This window comes from Passer montanus, unplaced genomic scaffold (assembly GCF_014805655.1).
Source record: "Passer montanus isolate IOZ18808 unplaced genomic scaffold, ASM1480565v1 scaffold55, whole genome shotgun sequence".
Taxonomy (NCBI): Eukaryota; Metazoa; Chordata; class Aves; order Passeriformes; family Passeridae; genus Passer; species Passer montanus.
In genome coordinates this window covers 921,228-944,472 of record NW_024370485.1, presented here as the reverse complement: position 1 = coordinate 944,472, position 23,245 = coordinate 921,228, and the positions used below count along the sequence as shown (strand labels likewise).

Genomic DNA, 23,245 nt, shown 5'->3' with positions numbered 1-23,245 from the left:
AGCTGCTTAGATGTCCACACACCAACTCGGGGAACTGAGATGAGGTCCAGACAGCTCATCAATTTACTTGCTGAGTAACACTAAAACAAAAAAAAAGCTCACACACCAAGGGAGTCATAGGATGTGTACTCCCAAAGAACAAGAACTCAGCTAAACTCCTAAAGCGAACACCAAAATGAGAGAGAATGCTTTTATAGAATCAATCAGCTCTCAGTAAGGGCAACTGATGTGTAAGCAAGCAGGCAGGACACAGATATGACCATTCCTATTAGGTAGGAGTAATTTCCTACTTTTGGCTACCCATGGGAAGATAGACACAAACAGCCAAGTTGGAATAACAGGAAACTGTAGGGAATAAATCTATATTCAAGACACTCTAATTTGTGCAAAACACATATGCACTAGCCTGAATGAAGAAGTCAAGCCTTAGCCTATATTGAAGGGTGACCTACTTCACATATCTCTTCTTGGGAATGGGAGATCAAGACTATGACCAAAAGCTATGCACACAGCAACACACAATTATAATTTGAGTTCATTTGGTCATTTAGACGAGCCCTTAGGCATTTTGTTCCAATTTAAAACACAAGTTATGTATACAGTTTGAATAAAGCACTTCCACTTTTAAATTAAGCAAAATAGTTTTTATCAGAAAGTTACACAACCCCAAAAAGCTGAGTTTTTCAAAACCATACTTTATTTTTAAAGGCTAAGAGAAGTATTCAGAACTGTATTTCTTAAGCAAAAAGATTCACATTTCATTGCGCAGGGTCATTAGTGGGAGAAAAAGCATTTGGGGATTTACTTTTTTGCAACTGCTGTTGAGTACCTACATCAAACCACATTTGTTTAAAAATGGTAACATCAGTTATGGCTCAAGATACAGAATTACAAAAGAGTAACACAAACCTTGAAATTCAAGAGGTGAACAGGTAACTATGGTAATTTTTTACACATAAAGATGTTTTAGCCAAGACAAACAGAAGCAACAACTGTCTTTATTGGCAGCCAAATCCACTGAATATCATCAGGACAGACACTGCATCAAAGATACCCATGCCTCTAACACAAATGCATGTGTTAGAAGAATGTTCTGTCTGTTCCAATTACTTCACCTTTTCCTCTGTATCACATGCCTCAAAACCATGGAGGTATGAAACCACAACAACAGATTTATTTTTTTTAAACAAGAGGCTACAAGAAAAGATGGAAGACTACAGAATGTGGTGAAGAAAGAGTCATCACCTCTACACAGACAGCAGGACATTGACCAAGAAATTTTAATCAGTGAGCACGTAAGAATCCAAACCGATTCAGAACCCAGAGGTGCAATTTTGTTGGGTATTTTCCCCTTCACCAATCTGTAACTCTGCATGTACATGTTCTGGATGGCTTGCATTCAGTGGGACAGAGGTAGTGATGGGAACAAGATTCCTTCCCTAAAGTTTCCAAATAGATGCAACCTGGTAAGCATGGCCCCAAGGAAGGGTGAGTGCAGCCAGCAGAGGGCCTGCCAACTGGGAAAGGACAAGAGCACAAGCACAGACAGGAAGCTGCTCTCCCATTCCCAGACTGAGAAATAAAATGTTACGTAAAGGTGCTGGACAAGAACTGAACAAGTAACAAGACATCTGTGCCTCAGCAACATGTACTTCATGCCAGGTTGTGCAAAGGGTAGAACTGTACCTTTGCTGCACAGTTGTGGTGTCAAAATTATTTAGTATTTGCAGTACTGCCAGAAGTTCCAGTGTGTAACTAGCTAGCCTGATTATACTGATAATAGCTTTAAAAAGTCTATCACCCATTAAAAAAAAAGTTGTATTTGCAGACAATTCCTTTATCCAGTTAATTCTTCAGACTTGTCCCACCTTTGCTATTTTTCTGCCCTAAGGGGGATTAAGACAGACTTCAGTTGTTAAAGTTCTTTCCCCATTGCTCAGTGAGAGCAATAAAAAAAAAAAGAGCATGTTTTTATCTTATACTCCTGAAATACTACTATTTGTTATAAGAACATTAATCCAGAGAAAACTGTCTGTAATACTTACAATGAAAGGTTGCAACTGTTGGACAAGAAGGGATGGTTGAAAACTAGGTCATCTGAATATAATTTGAGTTCTACAAACCAATATTTGAATAAAGTCAATACCTGGGGCTAGAGAGCAGTTCTCCTTAGAACACCCCATTTCTCTTCTTAAGAAGATCAGAGGTAAAATGGTTTATTTTATTGCAACACTGGTTAGCCAAATCCAATCCTTGCCATTCAGATATGATTTTTAAGAACCAGGGATTTTATGGTTTACTGCCAAATTTGGCAGACAATTTACTGATGAGATTCATGACCTTGGGATTGCTCTGGTACTTGGACATATTTGCTGGATTCTGGGCAACATCTTGGAATGCAACCATAACTTCTGGATCCTGCAGGACAAAAAGAAAAAAAAAAATTAGGGCACTTGTAAAACAACTCTACAAAAGTGATTATGTAGTTCCATGTGAATCTAGTCTTGCTCAGCTTTTATATGACAAGACTACATTAGACTTCTGGCAAGAAGTCTCAAAAGACAACCCAATAATACAGTGCATGCTGTTAAAGCTGTGTCACTAAACAGCAGAGTCATTACTGAACTTCTTACACTAATAGTTCAGTGTATGAGAAAGGGAATCAGGTAAGACTTCTGTTTTCCCAGAACAGGAGCTATCAAACACACCTACTGCATTATTTCTGTTCAGGCATCTTTCAAATGCATTTTGAAGGAGGTAGGAGTTTGATGAGTGTAGCATGCAGGATAGGATAGCTCTACTCTGAGCAACAGCTGATTCTCATTTTTTCATTCTAGCAGCAGAAACCTGAAACTGTTGGGTTGTGAGCAGACAATGTGGCAATGTTTGGCTTTTAAAATGCATCTAATTCTCAGTCATTCCTCATCTCCACTGAGAATTCACACTTGGAAAAGAACCTTGATATCTCACATCACACTACTGTGTTGCAGTTGATAAACACATATTCAATAAAGTCAGTGTCCAAAAAAACCCTCAGTTTTCTTTATTTAGTATGAGATGCATTAACTCCTTTTTCCCATACTTCTAGTATACCTTTGGCCTCCACCAAACTCGAACTGGTTTTACTTGTTTTACCTGTGTGTGTTTTGAACATGACTCTGTATGTAACACTTAAACATCTCAGCCTGGAAAACTGTTTCCATTATAGCACTATCTACAAAAAATTCTAATTTTCTTTGATTCAACAAAAGTGTAAGCAGTTTATTATGTTCAATACAAATCACAGATGTTAGCTCTAATTTCATCTGCTGCTCTTTCTAGGACATTTAAGTATTTTCACCAAAAGACACACTGCTTCCTAGACTTCTAACCCACTGCTACAGCAGGCATGTTCTTTGGAAATCATCACCACATAACCAGTGTGCTCAGAGCTGTCTGTGCTACCATAACACCATCCTGTATCTATTCCAGCATCAGACCTCAGTCCAAAGCTGTTTAACAAGTCTGATCCTAAACTGCATTTGCTAAGTGTGGACTCTACTGAAAGCACCCACACACCTCAATCATATTTTATACATGTTGGGAACCAAGAGTCCAGTCTTATGGGAGGATTTACAAATGTCTTGTCTCCCTCACAAAAGATAATCTGCAAAGTATATGGCAAATAGAATGATGAAGTTCAGAAAAGGAAGATTAGATACATTCTCTCCACTTTACAGGATTCCCATGAAAAGCAAAAAAGGCAGACTTTCACAACCTCAGAGTTCTTGAATTGATTTCAAAATATGGCATATGATTATAAAGATTGTCATGTTGTTAAGTCTGTGGTTTCACTTATATATTAATCTGGAACAAAAAGCAGAATAATCTTAGTCACCAGTTTGTGTCAAAGCACTCCTAAATGAATGTTAAATATCCAGTTTTATGCTATGTGCTTTACTTTCCTATAAATTCACAGCAAGGAAATGATTCTGTATTTTTGTGACTCCCTGGAAGCTCTCAACCTTAGAGTGTGCTTATAACATCCAAGGTTTGACACTGATGAGCAATATTATCAAAATAAAGTGGAAGACTGAGGATATCAGCATTTCTGTAGGGAAATGTTTAGTGCATAAGGTGGAATGGTAGCCATTCTATTAATGGTACATGAGAGACATTCAGTTTTCTAATGCTCTGGTCTTTAGTCGCAGGAGAAAAAATAATACTTCCAAGAAAGAAGTTATTGCTACTTTTTTTTTTCCAACTTCACACATTTTGTTGGAAGTCTGTGTCTAACATATGGCTACATGTCAAATAAGGAATCCATAGGTTCATCTTACACATCACTTCTTATAGAAAGAACTTCTATGTGACTCCAAAATGCAAATGTTATGTGTCTAGAGAAAGCAGTTGTATATGCAAGATATGAAGTACTAGACAACCCTCTGGAGAGACAAAACAGTAAAATAAAACACACTAAAATTTCAGTCAATTCTTCTGGAGACTAGAAAGCTTAGGGGCAAATGAGCTAAAAAAGCATGCATTAGAAGTCACTGCAAAAAGTCACAGCTTGCTACCATTAAGAAGCTGTGAAAAGAAATGCAAGAGAAGTTTTGCTGCTTTGAGAAAAATAAGTCCTGAAGAAATAAATCTTCATGTAATGGAAGCAGAAATCTTCCTCAAGAAAGAAGTTTTTGTAGTGGTTTTCAGAGATCACAAAATCACAGAATTGTTAGGGTTGGAAGGGACCTCTGGAGATCATCTAGGCCAACACCCCTGCCCAGGCAGGGTCACCTAGACCAGGTAATATTTATGCCAATGACAAGCAATAACTCCCCTAAACATGTCCACAAGCAGTCATAGCTGGCTCTTTGTTTGCTTCTATGGATGACAAGATAAAGTTAACAGTAAAATCAGTTTAATCTGGCCTGTCTTCAGGCACTCACAGTTGTCAGGTTTACTGAGATGTTACAAGACCCAAGCACATTTCAGTGTTAATTCATGGAGAATAGTCTCCAAAATGATGAAATCATAGCAAGTCCAAAGAGACTGAGGTAGTAGCCCTTTACTCTTAAAATTCTCCCATTTTGGCACTAACTCCTCACTATGAGAAGCTTCTACAGACTAACAGTTACAAAGCAATTTTGGAGCAACTTGTGTGATTCAGTATGTTCAGACTGTTTTGTTACCTCATAACAGATGACATAATAGCTGCCAACTTACATTAACCAATAACATATTCCAGAGCTGCACTGGGCAGATGCCAAGCAGTAGAAACTACTGTCTTTTCAAATTACAGCTTACATGGCCAATTCAGAAAAGACCAGAAAGCAGAGTTGGACATTTTAAGAAAAGGTGGCAGCGTAGACATAGATCAAGTTCTAATAAATCATATCTAGATAGCTGTACATACTAAAGCCTGCCTATCAGAAAACACTGATAAAGCAGAAAACACTGTCAACATACATACTTGCAAGAGTCCTGCCCTATGCTGGGGCATACATAATCAGCATGCATAGCGTTTTCTTAAGGGCATGTGACAAGCACTTCATATTTAACTGCACTGTTTTCAGCAGCCTCTCATCACAAACTCCATTGTTAGAGCAGGAAGTAGTCAGGTAAGGAAGACAGCTACAATCAAGGGCCCTTTCTGCATGGTTTGCATGCAAGCCAACACTGCTGACTGTGGCAGCCTAAGTAAAGGTGTGTTTTCCAACATCAGCAACCATTAAGGGAACAAACCCATGAACTTTTGCATGGAAAGTGATGACTTTTTTGTGATTCCAGGGCATACTGAATAAGCTTCTTTTGTGATGCCTTCACTTCAATGAGCTGAGGACAAAATGTCACTCTACTCACAGCAATCCAGAAAAAAGAAACAAGACAGTTTTGTACTTGATCATATTAAAATGCAAATGTAACTACATAGCTCTGACTTCTTCTAGCCCATCTGCTCTTAAAATGGTGTTGTCAGACATGTTCCCTTTGTTGAAATACTTCTCTTGAGTAGAGGTCGTTATCACATTGAGTAATTAATCAAACCCACCATGGAAGTAAGCTTTCTGAGTATGATTTCAGAAAATGCCAGATGAAGAACTATTCTAATAGTACTTTGTCTAAGACAAAGAAAATTTTTATCACAATATTATTATAATATATTGTGTAAGAAAAATAGTATCCATTTTTTTTTTGTTTGTGCATAATTATCCTTCTACGAAGTGTGTGCATTCAAAAAATGAGCAAGTGAATTATAAAGTGTGGAAAAGGACCATTTGAGAGACTTTCTCAAAAGAGATAGATGACAACTGCATATAGCACAGTTTTGCTTATTGTAGACAGGGGCCAGGGTTTGTGTGTCATCTTTAATTAAGCTTCCATTAGTTTGCAAAACAGCTAGCATTTAGTCCAGACAGTCTGGTGTCACACACATCAGGAAAGAATTTTATGACAGAAAAAGCAAGCACCCCATTGCTATCCAAAAGGTCACATCTTCCTGCCTCCCCTTAGGCTCACAGGTTCTGTTCTTCCCTTACTGGCAACGTGTAGCTTTGACTTTAACAAATACTCACCTGCATGGCTGCAAGAACTTCTGGATCACTGAGGATCTCATTGAGGCCTGGCATACCTGCCATTCCTGGCATGCCTGCAGCCCCAGGAAAGCCACCTGAAAATCCAACACAAGAAAAATGTTCAACTCACCCATACTGTAATTATGCTCACTGAGACCAAGACTTACTGCCCTTGCACATCTCTTAAGCCATGTCTTCCACATAGGCTACAGCTGGCCCACTGGATGGAAATTGGGGTCGTCTCCTGTTCTTTCTGTTAAGACCTACATCTTATTTCATCCATGTTTTTAAGCCAATTGAATAGGAGGCTTGTAATGAGTACAGTTCTTTTCCTGGTTAACTAAAATGACGCAGGTCTCAAGCTCAGGAACATAAGGAGTTTGAATGCCTGGGGTGAACAATTTAGGGCAGAAGCAGCTCAGTATTATGTCCCAGGCACATTCCACATTTGGCAGGAACTTTAGGTTTTGAAAAATTGTACCACCAATGGAAAAAAAACTCCAACAAAACCCCAAGAAAAATATCCCTGAAGCAAAATGCTTGAAGTTCTCTTATGGAATCCTTATTCTGCAGCTTTCCCAGCTGTGCTGAGCATGACACATATGGTCTCTATCTGGCTGCTGATCCAGCTGGAGCACACACACAGCCTATCTCAATTCTCAACTACATCTCAGTCTTCAAGAGCATGAGTACTTTTGTTTCTCCCCAGTTCATTGCATAACATGGAAAGCCTAATTTTTGTGCAGCTGTCAAGGATAACTTTTCTGTAAGGTAATCTGCAATACCTCCTTAAAAAAACTATTCTGTTAACAACAGCTTGCGATCAGCACAGATTTCCCTCATGTTCAATCCAAATTTTCAACTTTAAAACTATTGCTCTTAAATGGATTCAAGGCACCCTGAGTAATTTAGAAAACATTTTATTCTCATTTTTAAACACATTATCAAGCAAATTCTGCTTCTTTTGTCTTCCCAGACCTAAATCCTTTCATTCTCTTATTCTTCAATTATTCATGTCTTTCCTCTACTTGCTACACAGCATCAATTCTCTTCAAGAATCCCATCCCTCTTACCACAAGTGCTCCAAGAGTTATTTGTATACAAGTTCTAAACTTCACATAAGATTTTTCTCTCTGTCTTGAGAACAAAAGCTATAAAAACTGCAGTTATAATATTCCATATAGAAACAACAACCACCTCAAGTGTTTGTGCTTAAAAATACAATACCTGGGAAGCCACCTGGGAAGCCACCAAACTGAGCTCCTCCTGCCTGTCGCCTTGCTTCTTCCTCCTGCAGATGAAAGCACATCATTCCACACAAAACAATGGAACTGCAGCCTGTTTTCTACTGCTCAACTGGGTTTAGGAGAAAAAAAAACAGCCGAGACTGTTTCAGGCAGATATGCCACCACAAGAAACAAAGTGCTCTACTATCTTCAAAGCCACTGACAAGAAATTGCTCTATTCTTAATTTTGCACATGATTGCAGGTTAGTTATGCGGGTTATGTTTCTACTGAATACAAAGTGTATGATTTGTTTTAGCTCCCCAACTGTATTTTTAGAACTACCACCCCCCACATGTTAAAATACATCATTAAAGCACAAAAAAAAAAAAAAAGGGCAAGCAAACTGTGCCAGGAATTGAGGAAGAGAACCAAAGCATTATTCTGATTTTAAAACCTCCCACTTTGGGATACATAAGTACTTTAAGTGAAAGCTATTCTAGAACAGTCACACAATAACTGTCTTCTTGAAATACAGGATTAGTAGAGATTCCAGAGACTGTTTTTGTCACAAGCAATAAAACCAGATGAACTCAAATGCCCTCTTCTCCAGATTTCACTATTGGTTAAGTATCCAAGACAGAAACCAACTCTCTAAGATTTAAAACTTACATTTAAAGTATTTTTTCCTTCGTAACTAATTTTAACTAAAATTAACACTCTCCAAATTATTAAGAAATACTAAAGCCTGAATATTCACCCTTTGTGCTTTCTCATGCTCCTCCCGTGCCTTCTTCACTCTTTCCAGTCTTTCCTTGATTTCCTTTTCTTCACGTTTCCGCTCATACTTTCGTCGATGCTCTGCAATTTTCTGAGCCTGTCACAATGGAATACCAGGAGTTCCTACACATTTCTAGCATCTCACAAAACGTATTTCAGTACAAAACACATGTAAGCACAACCAACGCATTCTACTAGTTCTTAAAACTAAGATCTGATTTCGCATCCCAAAAGCCTCTCTGTTTTAGGAGCCAGTTGCTACTTCCTTCCCATGGCACTCAGGCATTCATGTCTACTCAACCCTGACTGGATTCACCACAACATGCACTCTTAACATATTTTTTGCAGTAGTTTTGAGACTTGCATTATTGTTAGAACTTGAATATGTAATTATTCCATGTCCCTTTACGCTTTTATACTGAAATATTGATTTCTCTGGGGCCAAAATCAGCAACTGTCCTGGAAAAAGGCACAATAGGAAGTATAATTCCCACTGGACACACACACTTTCTAGATAGTGTTATCTCTGTTTCAGATGCCTCTACAGCATGTACAGACCAACACAAGCAGAACAAATAATTCCTCAACCAACCAAGACTGGGTAGGTGGGGAGGAAGTTTGCTTCCTTTTACTAACTTTTTCCTCAAATATATTAAATCTATAGTCCCAGCAAAAGACGAATTCACAATTAACTTCCCAAGGCTCCTCACTCAGGGCTCCTTATAGCAACAGATTTGAGGGTAGCACTGGTTTCCCCACAACAGAAGGTATTATAAATAATTGCAAAAATGTTTCATGATTTCAGAAACAGTATATGATGGTTACTCTGTAATATTCCTGTAACTGAAAAACACATAGCAAAATCCAGGTGCAAAAACAAAGCTACTACTTAGACCACGGATACTCTTGTATTCTTTTAGAGAAATACTCTTATTCTTTAAAGGAAAAAATTGCTTTTTAAGTAGCAGAACTTTGATACAATTTATTTTAGTTAGGAGACACTCATTCCACACTACATCATTCCTGAAGTGCACCTACCAGAGAAAGCACACTGGAGGCAGCAGGAATGATAGGGAGTGAATACAGTACCTGCTATCAGATCCTGAAGTCACTGACATTTAATGGCACATTAACAGAAATGTTAAGTGTTGTTTTCTTTTTAATGAAGCATAAATAGTTTTCCAAATTTTAGATTTCTGTTATTTCTAAGTATTTCTCAAAATGAACAAAACGTTTTTAGAATTTGACTTAGACCTTTTAGCTGAAAGTGCTACAAAGTAAAAAAGTCTAGGGAAGCTGGAAGTGAATAAATTAGATGAACACATCATTTTCACTTACTAAAGATTATGAAAATCACTCATGAAAAGATCCTATGTTTTTCCTAGAGCTACATACACAAATTCCCATGCAGTTAGCAACTACACATCAATGTATCACATGTACTCACTCTGCTGTTTCTGGGCTCAGGCAGATTAACTGGGAAAGAAAAGGCTCCCCCTCAGCCAAGCATTAAGTATTACTTCTTATGAAAACCAGTTGAGACCTAAGACCTAATTAAATCAACCACAGATCAATAGCCTCCAAAACAGAAGACTAATAGGTTGTAAAATGGTTTCCATTGTCATTTTGCTGGAGACAGCAAAGGCATGATAGAAAAGCTGAAATTCTTAGACACAGGACACAGGGATGTTTATGCATGTGGGGGTTTAAGCTTCACTGGCTGCCAGATGCTCACTAAGCCACTCTCTCACTCCCCCCTCCTCAACAGGATAGGAAGAGAAAATAAGATGGAGAAGCTCTTGGCTTGAGATAAAGACAAGATCACTCACCCACTACCATCATGGGCAAAACGCACTCAACCTGGGGAGGATTCATTTAATTTACTGCCCATTAAAAATGGAGCAGGATGATGAGAAAGAAAGACAAAACTAAAGCCACCTTCTTCCCAAAGCTCAGCTTTACTGCTTCATTCCCCTCTCTTCCACTCTGAAGAGCACAGTGGGATGGGGGCCATCATCAGTTCATGATGTCGTATTTCTGCCACTCTTCCCTTTTCACACCTTTTTCCTGCCCCAGCATGTCTACCCCACAGGATACAGTTCTTCACACACTGCTCCAGTGTGGTTGTCCCCACACAGCTTAAACAACAGACTGATCCACCATGGGTCTCCCATGGGCTGCAGCTCCTGCCACAAAACCAGCTCTGTGTAGGCTTCTCTCTGCCAGGAGCCTGCTCCAGGGGCCTCTCCATGAGCTGCAGATTTCCTCAAGGTAGATCCACTTCCTCTGTCATGGCTGCAGGGTGGATCTGCCCCACTGTGGATCTCCATGGGCTCAAGAAGGACAACCTGCTTAACCATGACCTTCTCCACTGGCTGCAGGGAAATCTCTGCTCCCATGCCTAGCACACCTCCTCCCACTTCCTTCTTCACTGATCCTGGTGTCTCTGAGGGGTTGCTTCTCTTATTTTTCTTCTTTACTGCCTCCCTCTCACAGCTACATTGTGTCACACTGTATTTTTTAACCCTTTCTTAAATATCTTACCACAGAAGCACCACTGGCATCACTGACTCACTCGGCTTTGGCACCAGCTGGAATTGGCTCCCTCTGACCAGAGGGGCAGCCTCAGATCTCTCCTTACAAGAGGCCAGCCCTGCAGTCTCCACCTTCCCCCAAACATCCTATGTAAATCCAATACAATGCAACAGCTGCCATCTGCGGGGTCTCAATCACCTCCAAGGAACAGGCAAAAACATGAAAAAGAAAGCCTGCTATCAATAGTGTTACAGAAGTGTCTCCTTAGAAGACTGTTTGGGTCAGTCAGGGGAGAACAGCTGAAAACCAGTTGTGCAGAGCTGAGGCTGCCCTCCTGGGGCTGACTAATGAAAGTGCAAACCACAGCAAAATGCTTCCTTTGGAAAATGTGCTTAAGGTCAAAGCTTTGATCAACTCAGAAATATCTTGGGAAAAAATAAATTATCCATTATCTCTGGCTTTTTGGAAGGTTTTTAGTCTAGATTCTAAAATACCTGGCAAACTTCAACTGCTTCAGATTATTCTGTTAAAATTTGAAAAAAGAATATTTCATATTCCTGTTACATGCCCAGCCCCATACATTCAATTTCTCTACACATAGCCATAAACAGTTGTTACTAAAGACAGAAGTATTTATAAACTCAGTCTGAAGTGTTGGAACATAAACATAGTTCTTGCAGACAACACCTGTTGAAGAATATGAAGGCAGCTGTGCCACTCAGACAAATCTAGGAAAGACCTCCAACATTCCTCGCCACTTACTCTTGGCTGCACCTCCTTCAGCATGGCGCTTGCATCTTCATCATAATCCAGTTTACAAGCTAATGCAAGATCATGAGCAGCCTCCTCCCAGTGGCCAAGAAGTCTGGAATTCAGAAGACACCAACAGTCAGAAAGGAAAACTGAACACTTATAGCTCTTCAAAACATTTAACCATGCATCAGTCAGAATTTTACCTAGAGCTACAAGGAGTTTAAGAACCATAGTGATTCCTCTAAGCTGCACACTACAATACCATTAGAGGACACTTGCTTGTTTCATATCCTTACATTAGCTTTTGTCTGAAGTAACAGTAAGTAAAAAACTCTCCATGAGATCATGTCATTGTCTGCTACAAAGAATGATCTGACAGGGAGAAGGGTACCTAGCTAAACACATGAAGCACTACTACACCTCAGGCTCAAGTGGACCCTCTTACTCAGCACTCAAACCTCGTGACTGGATGCACCACATCTTAAAGCAGTCATGTCAGCATCTGAGCACACTTCTTTACTATGAATTTATACATACTCTTGACAACTAAAAATTTAAGCAAATGGTGATATTACTACATAGTGAAAGCACTTCTGCTCAGAGACAGAGGTATTAATTCAAACTATTCCCCAATCTTCCTATTTTTAGGCTTCACACTGTAAATTAAAACTGCAGACACTAACAAACTACTCTCTAAACACTAAGATGCTTTTTTCAAGTTATATTAGCATTTACTTCTTCCACTTTTATATAAGCTGTAAGAATTATCATATTTTTTCTTGATTTATTGCTATTTAAAAAAAAAGTTGAACTTTTATAGTTGGTGGGATGCCTAACACCATTTAAAATAATTACACTGTTTGCTTAATAACATTTCTCAATTGCAACAAATGGTTCCCTAACAACCAGGCATTTCAATTTACCATGTAAGAGAGCTCCAGGGTCTAAGGGAAAAGGACAGGAGATAAATGTTCAAGACTTATATAGGTCAGAAAAAAAACCCCAACAAACTAAGTGAAAACAAAAGATCTCCAAACAAATAAAACAAGCAGTCCTAGACCTCACCATTTTTACCAAATGATTAGAAAATGTTATTCAGAAAAGCAGTAAGCTATTAGAAGTGAGAGAGAGAGAGAGGAAGGGTGAGCGCAGGGGAAACAGTAACAGGAGAATTACTCATAAACTGCCATCAAATCACCATCATCCTTTCTATTCTCTAAGCCACATACTCATTACAATGGTTTCTTGGCTCACAGCTACTGTTCTCAGGTACAAGACAAACAGTTCAGAGGCACAGAGAAGGAGAGACTGTGTGAACAAAACTATTCCCCCCAAGTAAAGATAATATCAAGTACAGGTGCAGTTCATTACCTATGTGCTTTCCCCCTCCATTTATAGGTCTGTGCTGAGTCAGGATTAATCTTGATGGCTCTGTCACAATCTCTAATGGCAGCATTTGGCTTCTGTAGTTTCACAAAAACACTGTGGGAACAAGAACATTTATTATACATATTGAAATACCAAGTTACTAACTTAAGCTGGAAATAATTTTGGATGACTAACAGGCAGGCTAGTGAGATAATGCATTTGAAGAGCTGAGTTCAAAAAGATTTCACAGTGACACAGATAACAAAGTGGCTGAAATTTAGTCTCACCCTCACTGTAGGTGAGTCATGAGCAAGAACTGAAAGCATTAATTGCTCAGGCTCAAGCCTTGCCAGCAAGAATCAGTGCAGATGAGAAGACACATACGTGCAAAGGACAGTTCAGCTCCATGGTGCTTGGGGTCTCTGGCCAATGGCAACTAGCAATTTGAACAAAACAACAATATTCTGCACACCATATTGCACAGTCTTTAACACAAAGAAAGCATGAGGAGTTACACAGGCTACAAGGATCAACAGCTAGAGTCATGATGAAAAGGAGGTAGGACATGAGTCATCAAAATCAAAAGCAGCAAAACAAACAAGCTCAGCAAGAAGCCCCAATCCCTTGTCAGTTAAATGTAAAAACAAATTTTTACAGCACATAAGCATATCAGATTAAACAGTAGAGTGGTACTTTAGGAGGTTCAAGTAATTAAAATTAAAACTCTCTTAAGGAAACACTAGAAAACATTGCTGAACTGACAAAAGTATTCAATATTCAACATATTCCATGCCAGAACTTCTACAGCTACATCTAAATCTACACCTTCCTTTTACATGTATTTGGAAACAGTTTGTCAACAATTCCAGTAGATAACTTCATTATTAAGGCTTCTTATAAACCAAGCACAAAGTCACACATTGTCTTCTAGGAACAAAAAGGTGGACAGGGTGTCAGGGAAGTGTCCCAAAGCTACACCTCATCAATGAGAGCCATTCCAATGCTGCTGGCTCCACAAAGCCCCTAAACTGCCAAACACACAAACCCCCCACAACCAAAACCATGGATTACTCCTAGCACTTGATCAGCATGGCAAGTTTTACAATATCCTAATATATTATTAATTTCTTTCTACAACAGACCAAATTGAGGGAACTTTTAAACTTCTCCCAACATTCTTATTTTTCATTGCTACACCCAGTCCTGAGAAGATAGGACACTTAAAGAGATTTTAAACATACTGTTATGATGGCAACAGCAACAGTGTATTAAGGTACACAAGTGGTGTTACATGCAAAAGCTCTGATAGGGAAAGGAAAAAACCAGCAAGGCAAGCACCACTCAAGAAGTATTACAATGGAACAGTATTTTGTATTACAAAGGACACTAATTAATCTTATGAAAGTTTATGTTCTCTTTGAATAAAGTTGCTATGGGAAAGATCCACTAAATTATCATATCATCCATGATTAGTGGTCCTTTGTGTAAAAACAGAAAAAAAAATCTGCTTCTGCAACCCATACTTGTCAAGCCTTCCTGAAGAATCAGAAAGATAAAGATGTTTGTGTGTTATGAATTTATAAAGGTCCCAAAGCATCATCTGCAGTCTGGTAGTTGTAAGTAGCAGTAAGGTGGGTGAAAAATGGGCTGAGACACAGATGTGTCCTCAAACACACAACTGTTGAATAGAACCTGGTCTACTAACAAATTCATTTAGCAGGTACAACAGGGAGAGAATTCACAAGATTCTTAAGTTTGCATCTAAACAGAGTGTCATTTCAATCATCATCTTAATCCTACAATACACTTCAGATTTTACAAGTGTTTGTAACCCAGCATTATTTACAAGTGTATGTAACCCTTTTACAAGTGTTTGTAACCCAGCATTATTCTACCTCAACATACCAAAAGCACTATTGTTGAGGAATCCTTTCAGTGCAGGAATACTCCATGTGCAGCTGCAGTGTCAGCTGAAGATTGGACTCCAGGTGGTGAGAGCCCCAGGCAAGAACTGGTGTCAACCTTTGCACAGGGACTGTGGCCCAGCCAGCTGACTGGACACTCAGACATGACAGGAGCCCATGACCTCAGACCTTCACAAGCAACTATCAAGGTAATAAAAGCCCAGGGCTTTCTTTGTTTGGAATCCCTCCTGAGAGGCACCAGCTCGAGCTGTTAATTTGTTATTGCACCATGATTAAATTATTTTAAGGATCCAGATGGCTGAGAGTCTGCTGAGGGAAACCTAGGGTCAGGAGAGTAAGGAAACCTGATCTGACTGTGTGAGTGTGGGGGGTGTAGCTGCAAAGGCACTTCAGTCCCAACTCAGGCAGTGCAAGTGTGACTGCCAGGGTGCCTCCTGGAAGGTCAGACAGGAAAGTGTCCTTAATGTTACCATTAATGCATTCCTTAATGCATTTTGGAACACCATTCTGTTATTTACTCTCTTACCAAGATTCTTTATATGGCTGCTACAGCAAGTCTGGTGAGTCAAATAGAGGAGGAACTGCATGAAATGAACACTTCCCTTTCCCTCCTGTGGTTGAAGTTTACACAGATCCTCAAGTTGCCTTATATTTAGGCTCCTTAAGGAGAATAACTGAACAGGCAGAAATAAATCACTAGGTTATGACTCACCTTGCCCTCTTGGCATACAAGATGGCCAAACAAGGATTCAGCTTGATAGCATCTGTGAACAATTCAACAGCCTTCTGAAGGTCCCCTAAATATAAGTACCAGTGAAGTTTCAATGATTATGTAATGAAATTACATCTGAATTCCCAAACCTGCCTTATACAGTGTTATGTGCCTAAACACTTCTAAGATAGAAGATTAGCAATGAAGTAAAATCACTTTCTCCATCTTGCTATGTTACTGAAGCACAAACTCTGAAATGAATGCTTGAAGAGATATTTTCCCAGGTGAATTTGTATATTTAACTTTGAATGCAATCAAACAGAATGTCACATCTTTACATTTTTTCAGTGCATTAAGACAAACCACTAGAGACACTAATCATAATATGGAGGGAATTACTATAATGATCAATTTGTAATTAAGATGCTGTAGTACCTCCTTTTCCCTTCCACCTTTCCCTAAACTATGGCTACATTGGAAAAACAGTACTTGAAGAAGTTTTCAAGTTCTAGATAGTTTTGGGTATCCTCCTCCTCAAAAGCATTCATAATGATCCAAGATATACACCTTGTTTTTTGTAAGAGGAAAACCAAAACAAATGTCCCTGAATAAGTACTAAAAAACAATTTATCACCTTCACTGAGAGCATTTATCGCTTCCATCTTCTTTTCATTAGCTTGATCCGCCATCTCTTCAGTTACCTAACAAAATAAAATTAAAAATACACATACAAACCCCAAAATCTGTAGAGTCCAGGCCAAAATTACTACACCAAGACCTTGCCAAAGGAGAAAGTGCTTCAGTGGTTCAATTCCAGGACCTTAATTTTAATTTGTATTGAAATCATACATCAAAAAAACCCAAAAAACCTTTGCTTTCAGCCTGAAGACATTAGTCGACACTATTTTTGGCTATAAAACACTTGAAGGCTAAGTTGAATAATGGTAGAATTCTACATATCTAGTTTGCATGGGTGTTTTGATAAACTTCTTTGGCATTTTCTGACCTGATCATCCACATGGAACTTTTTGATTGACTCTAATTTGAAAAAGAAAAGAATGTGATTTTAAGCCAGTAAGTTTTCTGTTCAGAAGAAAATTAGGCAAAACAACAGCTGGTTACACAGATAATAGAGCATTCATTCTCCCTCAGCTGCTATCCTTGATTACACTCAAACCCTCCTATCCTTCCTACTGCTACATTGAAAATTTGCTTACCTCCACATTTTCATCTCCCATCTCTTGAGGGTCATCGTTGTCTGGTTCAATCACTCCCTCATTATCAATTTCTGGGGAAAACAAAAAACAAGGCTAAGCTCCATCTACAGAGACAGGATTTTCAGAATAATTTTTAGATTGGCAAAATGCAATCAAGTCACTATTCTCCCCACCTAAGTCGCTCTCTTCACTTTCTGGTTCGGGTGATTTAACCGGCTCCTCTGGGTGTTCCTCTGCTTTGCCCTGAGAGAGACACATATTTGTAAGCACACATTATTTCTGAGCAATACTCTATTTCCACTCTCATAAATAACAATGTATTAGAGAAAATAGTTCAGATGTACTGCAATCTGATTTAAGATACTGATCTCCTTTTCCCTTCTCTCAGATTAAACCTATCATGTATGCAAATATTTCAGAGCCCAAATCTGCACTCATAAACTTCTATTATTGGTAAAGCTGGTCCTTCAAATTTTTTATTTCAATAGCCAAAACCAAATAATCCAAATAACATCCAATTCAGATCCAGTTTTGCAGTGATTACTAACCAACCTTTCCAATCTTCCTGCCTTCCCTCACACATTCTCTGGATCAAAAATTCTCTCAATTTAATACCATTAAGCTAATGTCTTTAGCAGGGAACAATGAGCTGATGACTGATCTAAATATTGTTTTCATTTGCCAAGGTCCGAGATTGTTGCCACTTCTATATAGAGTACTTTTTTTTTTTCAAAAATTTCAAATGTTTTACTGACTTCTAACTAAATTTCATCTGAATCCCATAACTTAGGACAACCTGTCTATCATCACAGATACAATCTGCTTGTCTTTATGCTTTTCTTGTCACAGACTACATTCAGTACATACACACAATCCCTCCACATTGCTCTAACTGGCCAGTAACTCCAGCATCCACTGTCTTGTTAAAAAAATTAAAAACCACCTTTTTTCCAAAAGTATTTCAAACTTGAAAAAATCCTATGATTTCCACAATATTGCCTTAAAAATTTGATAGTTCCACTGATCACTTCATTACTTATTATGCTCATTAATACTTCTTCTCACAGAAAGATTATGATATAATCCACTAATGACTAGAGAAATGGTTTCTAAACAGACAAGAGAAAACAAACAAAAATAAAGAAATCAAGACTCTGTATGGCATTTGCATTGCAGAGAACATCAGGCATTCAGGATTAGGGAAATGGAGCATGACAACACTTGAAATTAACTAGGAAGCCATCTGTAACAAGTCATCTAAAACTCACAATGGGCAGCCTTCAGACTGAACTCTCACATTCACCCCCTTATCTGAGTGAAAACTGACAGCAAATTTTCCCCTTCTGCTTCTCAGTAATGTTGCCAGCATCAATTTTCAGTGATAAATTCTTCATATCTCACCTTACTTGTCTCCTCCGTGGCGGTATTGGCTGGAGCAGGCGGTATTGTGCCTCCCATGCTTTTCAGCAAAACAGAAAAGACAAAACAAAACAGTAAGATTATCAAAATAGTGGCACATATTTTACTGATACAAATCCTGATAATCTCAGCTTTTTGTTGTAACACAAAACACGATGATCCATTTCAGTGTCAAAGCAGCAAACAGAGTGCACATCCCCCACACATATCTCTGTGCAGTGCAATGCACACTGTTGTACAACTCCTCTGAGACTTGTACTCACTCGCACCACCCTTCACCCACCCACCCTTTCTCACAAGCAAAAGTTGCCTCTTGGCTCCAATAGATTTTCTCCTTTAAATGTAACTTATGTTTCAATCAAAACTAGATATTATTATTATAGATATTATTAAAATTAGATTTTTTTTAACAGTGGTCAAACAACTAAAGAGAACAGCCTAAAATGCCTGCACAATTTAAAACAACCCTGCTGCCTAGAAAAAAAAATTTCTCTTACACATTGCAATATTTCTGCTTTTCCTTTGCCACAGTTAAGGATCAATCTTGGTGGAGACAGCATTCTGTCAATATAGAATAAACTTCCACATGCTATCGACTTTGATTAGCAGCCAGGAATAAGCAGATGCTGAATTCTCCAGCTCTTAGATAGAACATCTAATCATACCTCTGACAGCACACCACAAGGAATAGCATTCCGAGGCACCCCCTGCCCCACATTTCCACCTACTGATGGTTTTCAATAAAAATATTTCCATGGAATCAACAACCAACTCCTTGGAGTCCCACACAACTGGTTAGATGGGATGTAAGGGAGAGGAGGAGGTGGGTAAGGAGGCACTGGAAGGATGAGCAGGAGGAACTGGAAGGATGTAGGACTATCTGCTTTCAGGAATTAGTGCAACAAAGAACTGTATCCTAGGGATGAGAAGTTAGAACTTCTTATGTCAAGCTACTGCAGTTCATTCTCCCCTCCTTCCTCCCTCCTGTCAGCAGCACCTCAGAGTGAGGCCTCGAACTGGCTGAAAACAAACCTGAATGAGGCAGAACAGGAGAGGGATAGGGATGAACTGGGGGAGAAAGGGTAGAAGGCGTTGCAGAAGGAGTTGACAGGTCTTGGCACAGGGCCCTGCAGCAAAAGGCAAGCAAACAGCATAAAACTGCTTCTCATTTACAAGGAAAAACTCAAAAAAACCCCAAACCAACCAACAAAACCCCTACCAGTGACAAACACCAGCATGTTCTGAAGCTATTGCAACAATCTCTGTGTCCCCGGGATGTTGACATTACTTAATCAAAGTTGTACTGCAAGGACTAAACAACTGCAGCCTGAGAAATCATTATCCAGCCAGGAAGAAAACACAGAACATGGACTAACTGTTCCTCCTAAATTTTTGCCCTTGTAGGCTGACAATAGAACACATAATTCTATTAGTCTCTAAAAGCCAAGGACAGGACTACAGAGACCATCTAGTGAAGCCTTGGAACTTTTCTTCTGCATAAAGAAAACTACAAATTACAAAGCATTTTAACAGAGCTAACAGCTAACATCCATGGTATTAGCTGGTTGTAAATCTGAAACCTTAAATCACCTCAAGACTGAAACAACTGAGTCAGTCTCCTCTGTTCTCTTCATTTCCCTCCAAAAAATGTCCAAGTTTGAGAAATGTTTACTAACATACATGCATGTTTTATAATATGCTATTTCATGAACCACCAAGGCTAAGCAGTTTCACTCACAATACATGAAAATATTCTTGCTGCCCTGGCAATTTCTATTTAAACTGCAGTTATAATCCCAAAATAACTCAAAAGCAAGTTACTCTACAATCTCTTAACCCAGTATCTGATAGCAATGATTGAATACACAGCAGGGATATATGCAAAGTTTGCAATGTATTAAACCTCAGCAGTACATGGAAACACAGGGCACTCTTGTAGGGAAAGGCAGGTACTGAGCTGTAGAAAAAGCACAGACACACACAAGACACACAAAGAGTTTAGTGTGTGATGCCAGTAACACCTGGGAGCTGTGCAACAGTGACTGCACATTTCCACTCACCAGGGCCATGAAAAGTGTCACGTTTGTGACTTGCTGGAAGAACTGCAAATGTGACTTCTGCAACCGCTTTTATTACTGACAGCAAAATTATCTTTAGAGAGAAACTGGATCACCATGAATTCAAAAGGGTAAAAACTTATTTGAACAAAAAAAGGCAAAAAGCCTTATTCATCAATTAGGGATTCTGTGGTTTATTTTTATGGCCTGCTATTGTTTCTTTGTTCGATTGCAGGGTTTTGAAACATGTTTCCTTTAATGACTCATCTCATAATAATTCAAGTAAAACATTTGTATTTTTATGCAATTATGAAAAAATGGGCTTGACAAAAGGAATGTCAAAACACTTTCCAAACACAATCACGCATTACTACCCCATGCTTTCTCTACAAAGAGCATCAACATAGAAATTAAATATAACAGCTAGGCAGAATAAGGGTTAGAAAACAACAAGTGAATGAAAACAGGCAAGACCAAAGGTTACTGATGCAAAATTAACAGCTAATAAGAAATAAACATCCCATTCTGGCTCCATGAGTAGTTAGCAAAACTTAAATTAGAATCACTAGGTTTAAGAAAAAATAAATCAAAGCGATTAGCAGAATTTTAGTAAAAAAATTTAATGATGGGTTTTAGTATAATTTAGTCATTATTCTAATCACTCTTAACACTACCTAGGTAAACAAATGTATGTCTTTCAGGCCCTGTAATGCACTTAACACTTCTACTGCACACAGCACTATTATGTACAGGCAGAGGGAACCCCAACTGAATTCCAGACAGTTTTGCATGCTAAGTAATTTGGGTACCACTACCACCACCCAAGTGTATTACTTAGGCAAATATTTAACTTAAATATGTTAAGAAAACCAAAAAACTTGAGAGAGCTGTAGGAGGTTCTGCTCTGAAGTATTTTTTAAGATACAGACATTCAGTGAAGATTTTACATGTAAAAACCATTCCATGGCTCTAAGTGTAATTACTGTATTAATAAGACAAGCACCAGATACAAATTCTAAAAATTAATTTGGAAATTAAAGCCTTTCCCATTAACACAGAGAAAGTCAGATGGTCATCTTTCCATTCCCTAACACCTTCTTAGGCAAAAAAGAAGTCAGTGTTCTTCTTCTCCCTCTTAAAGTAATCTGTCCACACCTTCAGATTTAACAACAGAAGTACTGGAAGAAGCCCAGGGTAAGGCCCCCAAGTATTTTACGCAAGAGCAGAAGGAATAAATCCTGCAGTAGGATGAGACAGACATCAATCTCCTTCCTAGGCAGAGGTATATCTACTGTCAGTACTGCAAAGCCAAGTTCAGTTAAATACCAGTGGTTTTACAACCACAGTACTACTCAGATGCATAAAAAATGTAAGTATCACTGAAAAAATCCACGAAAAAATGCTTCTTTATAGCCATTTTCATTACAGGACATACTGTGAAACGCCAGTGTTTACTTCTCTGTATGTATGTACATATATATACATCTATACACACAAAATCCTGCTGTTTCAGATTAACACAAATTTTCTAAAACAAATCCCAGCTTGTCACTGGACAAAAATCCTTTAAATTCTCTTTACTCAACATGTGCACCTGAAAGCATGTCCCTCATTTCTCAAAGAGTTCTTTAGCACAGCACCCTTAAAAGCCAAGCAGAGGCACCGTAGCTGAACAAACACAGGGGTTCTGTGGGTTCTCTGCCAGCAGCAAAAATCCCAATTCCAGCCTCGTGCTTCGGGGCTCTCAGGGTGGAACCCAAAAAGAATTTCTTTGGGAAGCATCTCTTAGGGCAGGCCCTGCTTACACAAAATGTGCACCGCAAACAGCAGGTACCTGAATGGCTCACGGGGAGCGGAGAATTCGACCACCTTTGAGGCATTAAACTTCCAAGAGCAAAGCACGTTTTGGACAGGAAGGGCAGCTGCCAAGTGTTTTGTGCTTTTGGGTACCAGGATGTAAGTCAACGTCACTCACCTCCCCACAAACTGGGCTCCCTTTTGAGCCAGCCTAGCCAACTCTGCTGCGTAATGCGAGAATTAGCTCCCTAAGTATTACTCTGGGGCTTTCCAGGCTGGAAAGCTGAGCCGCTGAGACGGCCGGGGGGCAGGCTTTTCGCGAGGGGAACAGCCAGAGTTAACGAAGCAAAACAAACCGAGGCGCGAACAAGTCCTTTTAACGCGGCACGGGCAATCCCGGCGGGACGCGGAGGGCGGGAAGGCCGCGGAGCGGGGCCGGCCGCGCGGCGCGCCCGTGCGCCCGCACGCGCCCCGGGACACGCCCCCCTCCCCTCACCGCGTCCCGCGCCGCGACACCCCTCCCCCCTCGCCCCTCACGGCCGCCTCCTCCCGCGGCCCGGGACCGACCTCTCCACCCACTCGCGGAGGAAGGCGAGCTCCGGGGTGTGCAGCAGGCCCGGGTTCTGCTTGCACAGCCGGACGAAGGCCCGCAGCTCACTCAGCTTGCGCGAGTCCATGGCGGCACGGCGGCGGCCCAGGAGCGCTCGTTCCCCCGCCCACCCGTCGCGGAACCTTCCAGCCCGCCTCGCCCGCCAGAGGCCCCGCCCACACCGGGCTGGCCCCGCCCACTAGAAATGGCCCCGCCCAGAAACTCCACGAGTGCGCCCACAAACGTCGCGCGGAGCGTGGAACCTTCCAGTCCGCCCCACCCTTCCCATCCCATCCCGAGGCCCCGGCCCCGCCCACGCAG

General features: G+C 39.9%; 1 protein-coding gene across 2 annotated transcripts; it reads right to left on the bottom strand.

Annotated features, from left to right (window-relative positions):
- Positions 1–675: 675 nt before the first annotated feature.
- Positions 676–23,119, bottom strand: ST13 (ST13 Hsp70 interacting protein). 2 transcript variants are annotated; one of them, XM_039725591.1, is made up of 12 exons: positions 22,903–23,119; positions 18,464–18,521; positions 17,236–17,305; positions 17,063–17,133; positions 16,480–16,546; positions 15,846–15,930; positions 13,212–13,322; positions 11,850–11,952; positions 8,533–8,649; positions 7,788–7,839; positions 6,549–6,643; positions 676–2,418 (listed from the first exon to the last, which is right to left on the bottom strand). In XM_039725591.1, the coding sequence occupies exons 1-12, from the start codon at positions 23,010–23,012 to the stop codon at positions 2,290–2,292; spliced, it is 1,068 nt and encodes a 355-aa protein (XP_039581525.1). In that variant the 5' UTR covers positions 23,013–23,119; the 3' UTR covers positions 676–2,289. The 2 variants fall into 2 exon arrangements, with proteins under 2 accessions (XP_039581525.1, XP_039581524.1); XM_039725590.1 differs by having other exon boundaries at positions 7,776–7,839; positions 22,903–23,114.
- Between the last annotated feature and the right edge of the window lie 126 nt (positions 23,120–23,245).